Source organism: Myotis davidii, unplaced genomic scaffold, assembly GCF_000327345.1.
Source record: "Myotis davidii unplaced genomic scaffold, ASM32734v1 scaffold543, whole genome shotgun sequence".
NCBI classification, from domain to species: Eukaryota; Metazoa; Chordata; class Mammalia; order Chiroptera; family Vespertilionidae; genus Myotis; species Myotis davidii.
Genome location: NW_006294117.1, coordinates 85,640 through 89,160, shown reverse-complemented (window position 1 = coordinate 89,160; position 3,521 = coordinate 85,640). Strand labels below are relative to the sequence as shown.

Here is a 3,521-nt window from a genome sequence, read left to right as displayed (position 1 = left end):
GATTTACGGCCAGTCCCAGAAAGACCTAGGTTGGGGGCACAGAGTCGTGGATTTGAGGCCCTGCTCCCCAAACATCTGTAAAACTCAAGAGAAAAAAACGGGTCCCCCTGGGGAGAAAGGACGCCCCGGGGACCACACAGACCACAGTTCTCCCCACATAGGAACCCCCGAGAGGAGTCCCGATTGTCTCCTGAAGGTCCTCCCTGTGTCTTCTGAACATTCTCGGGACACAGCCGGTGACAGGAGAAGCGCCGGAGAAGCGCCGGCGGGTCTGATTGCTGCCGCCGCACCCCCCCGCCGCCCTCACATCCCCAAACTCCAGAGCGTCCTCTGGGAGGCCGGTCTGGCCACGGTGGGTCCACCAACCTCCTTCCCTGACTTCCCGGCCACACTCACCATTTCTCGACCTCAGGGGTCCCCGTGGCCCACGCCGCCTCCCGCAGAGGTGCAGGTCTCAGCGACAGAGGGCGTGGAGAAGCTACCTGACGCCTTTAAAGGCCAGCGGATGGCGAGAGCAGCGATGAAACCACAGTCCGCGCAGAGCTCCGCCCTCACGTAGTTGTCGGCAACTCCCCTGATTGGAGAGTTTGCGAGATCCCGCCCCCTCATGCCTGAGTGACAGCAAGCTGGAGGTTACGTCTTTGAGCCGACCTTGTCTTAGCACTGGGTCTGAATCTGACCTTTAACCATAAGGCTGTCAGGCCACTCATGGCCCTTCTTCAAAAAACAGAGACACTTAAAAAAGACCTCTTCATATGTAATAATGACTCTGGTTCCATTTTTTTTTTAAAAATATATTTTATTGATTTTTTACAGAGAGGAAGGGAGAGAGATAGAGAGTTAGAAACTTCATGAGAGAAACATCGATCAGCTGCCTCCTGCACATCTCCCACTGGGGATGTGCCCGCAACTCAGGCACATGCCCTTGACCGGAATCGAACCCGGGACCCTTCAGTCCGCAGGCCGACGCTCTATCCACTGAGCCAAACCGGTTTCGGCTGGTTCCATTTTTAAGGTTGACCATTTCCAGCAAGGAGATGTCCGCCCTTCTGCCCCCCACCCCCACTTATCTGGTACTTTAAAGAATCCTGTGGTCTCGGGGGCACTTGGCTCTGGTGGGAAGTTTGAAGCCCATAGTGCTAGACCAGACCCCAAGCCTCAGATGCCTGCATCAACCTATGAACCAGGAGGTCACCACAGGATTCCCAGTCTGGGCACAGGTCCGGGTTTGCCCTGGATTCCCAGTGGGGGGGTGCAGGAGGCAGCCGATCAGTAATTCTCATCACTGAAGTTTCTATCTCTCTCACCTTTCCTTTCTGAAATCAATAAAAATATATATTAAAAAAGAAAAGAAATTCATTGGTGATAGATTAGGGAAGTGGGAGAAAGCAAAGACATGGTGGGAGGGCCTCTGGGATTGGACAAAAGATAAAATGACAGACACATACATCTTTTACATAGGTGGGTACAGGATAGTTAATAGTAAACAATTAATATGACAAAAATAACAATGAGAGGATTTGTAGTCTCTGCTCTGGTGCCCTGAGGAGTCCGGAAAAAGAGAAGTTACCCTGACATCCCCTGTTATCTTAGATGCAAAAAAATTAAGGTAAAGATTGACTTTTGTTAGGGAAGATTCTAGCCTAGGACATGACTACCTGCCATAAACTGCTTTTAGTTAAAAAGTTTTTTAAAAAAATATTTTTATTGATTTCAGAGAGGAAGGGAGAGGGACAGAGAGATAAAAACATCAATGATGAGAATCATTGATCGGTTGCCTCCTGCACACCCCCTACTGGGGATTGAGCTCGCAACCCAGGCATGTGCCCTTGACTGGAATCGATTCATAGCCTCCTGGTTCATAGGTCGGTGCTGAACCACTGAGCAACACTGGCTGGGCAGAAATACTCTCTTCAATAAATTGTTCTTTCTATTCAAGTATCCGCAGGCCGACGCTCTATCCACTGAGCCAAACCGGTTTCGGCAAGAAGTTTTAATTCCAGACCATTTTGTGCGTGGTTATTTTAGGTCTCTGAGTTTGCAAGGCTGCCATGCAGGCATTTCCTGAGCTTGTCAGGTTAGCATGTGTCCCCTTTTTGTCCATAGAAGGCTAAGTATCCAAGGGAAAACTTTTCAAAGAACTCCATTAATACTCATTCTTTGGAAGGTCAAAGGAGGCAAAACTGAAAGAACACTGCTTAGTGAAAAATAATAGATGACAAAGGTACAAAGAATAAATCAGGGCAGTGGTCATCTAGGGGCAGGACACAATGAGTCAGGGATGGGAACATCAGGAGACCCTCACCACTGCCCACAGGCCATTTATGAATCTTGATGATGATTCCAAGGGTGTTTGTTCTGTTATTAATAAGTCTTACCATAACTCAGTTTGTACAATCTTTTCTGAATATATTTGATGATAAAATTAAGAAGTAATTAAGATTGGAAAAGAACATAATTTGTATAGGTTTGTTTGCCCTGTAAAGTTGTAATCTGAGTTTTCATTCATGGTTTTGGCAGCAAAAATTGGTAACAAGCCAAGTGTCTATTTAGAAAGAATGAGTTACATAAATTCATCACTATATGTACTTTTAAAAAACAAAGGGTATTGCTATGAAAAGATCTGGAGAATTTATCGCTAGAAAAAAAATGAAAGTGTGTTGCAATATGTATATACACTATGTTATGTTTCCTATAACCTGCATTGAAAGGTGGACCCCAACTCCACCCAAAGTCTGGATGAATAGTTGAGACCAATACACATTCCCAAACTCTGGGGTGACAGAATCATGGACTTGAGGCCCTGCTCCCCAAACATCTGTAAAACTCAAGAGAAAACAGGTCCTCCTGGGGAGAAAGGACGGCCTGGGGACCACACAGACTACATGTTCTTCCCATGTAGGAACCCCCGAGAAAACACCGGCGGGTCTGATTGCCGCCGAGCCCAGTGGAGGAAAGAAGTGGGTTTTCTCTACACTTAACAGGAATGTATGAAAGGGTTTATGACTTTTGTAACTGAGGTCTCTCGGGAGAGCTGGGCAGGCCTCTCAAGCAAGTGGGAGATGGCTTGAGAGAGCAAGGAATAAAGCCTGGACTGGATTAAAAAAATTTTTTTTAAAATAGATTTCAGAGATAGAGGTAGAGAATGAGAGAGAACATCAATGATGAGAGAATCATTGATTGGCTGCCTCCTGCATGTCCCCTACTGGGGATTGAGTCTGCAACCTGGGCAGTGCTCTAACTGGGAATTGAACTGTGACCTCCAGGCTCATAGGTCCATGCTCAACCGCTGAACCATGCTGGCTGGGCTGGATTGTTTTTTTTTTTTTTTTTTTTAATTTATTGAGGTTAGGTATGGCCTAGGGCAGGGGTGGGCAACCCCTGGCATGCATGCCAAACATGGCACACCAGTAACTTTTGCTGGCATGCGAAACCCTCTCTTATAATCTTCCATTTACAATTTTTGTAAACATTTGAATGACTTAAATGTTAAATTACAAGGAACTAGAAAGAAACTTGAG

General features: G+C 46.4%; 2 protein-coding genes across 2 annotated transcripts in view; both read right to left on the bottom strand.

The window, feature by feature from the left end:
* The window catches only part of LOC102755284 (zinc finger protein 791-like), a 21,941-nt gene extending 21,408 nt beyond the window's left edge, over window positions 1-533 (bottom strand). The window contains exon 1 of the mRNA XM_006768220.2: window positions 397-533. Coding sequence (XP_006768283.2) covers window positions 397-399 — 3 coding nt within the window. The 5' untranslated portion in view covers window positions 400-533. The remainder of the gene's footprint in view (window positions 1-396) is intronic.
* Window positions 409-3,521, bottom strand: part of ZNF563 (zinc finger protein 563) — a 21,672-nt gene continuing 18,559 nt past the window's right edge. Inside the window, exon 6 of the mRNA XM_015566875.1 lies at window positions 409-611. Within this exon, the coding sequence (XP_015422361.1) occupies window positions 409-611 (203 nt within the window). The remainder of the gene's footprint in view (window positions 612-3,521) is intronic.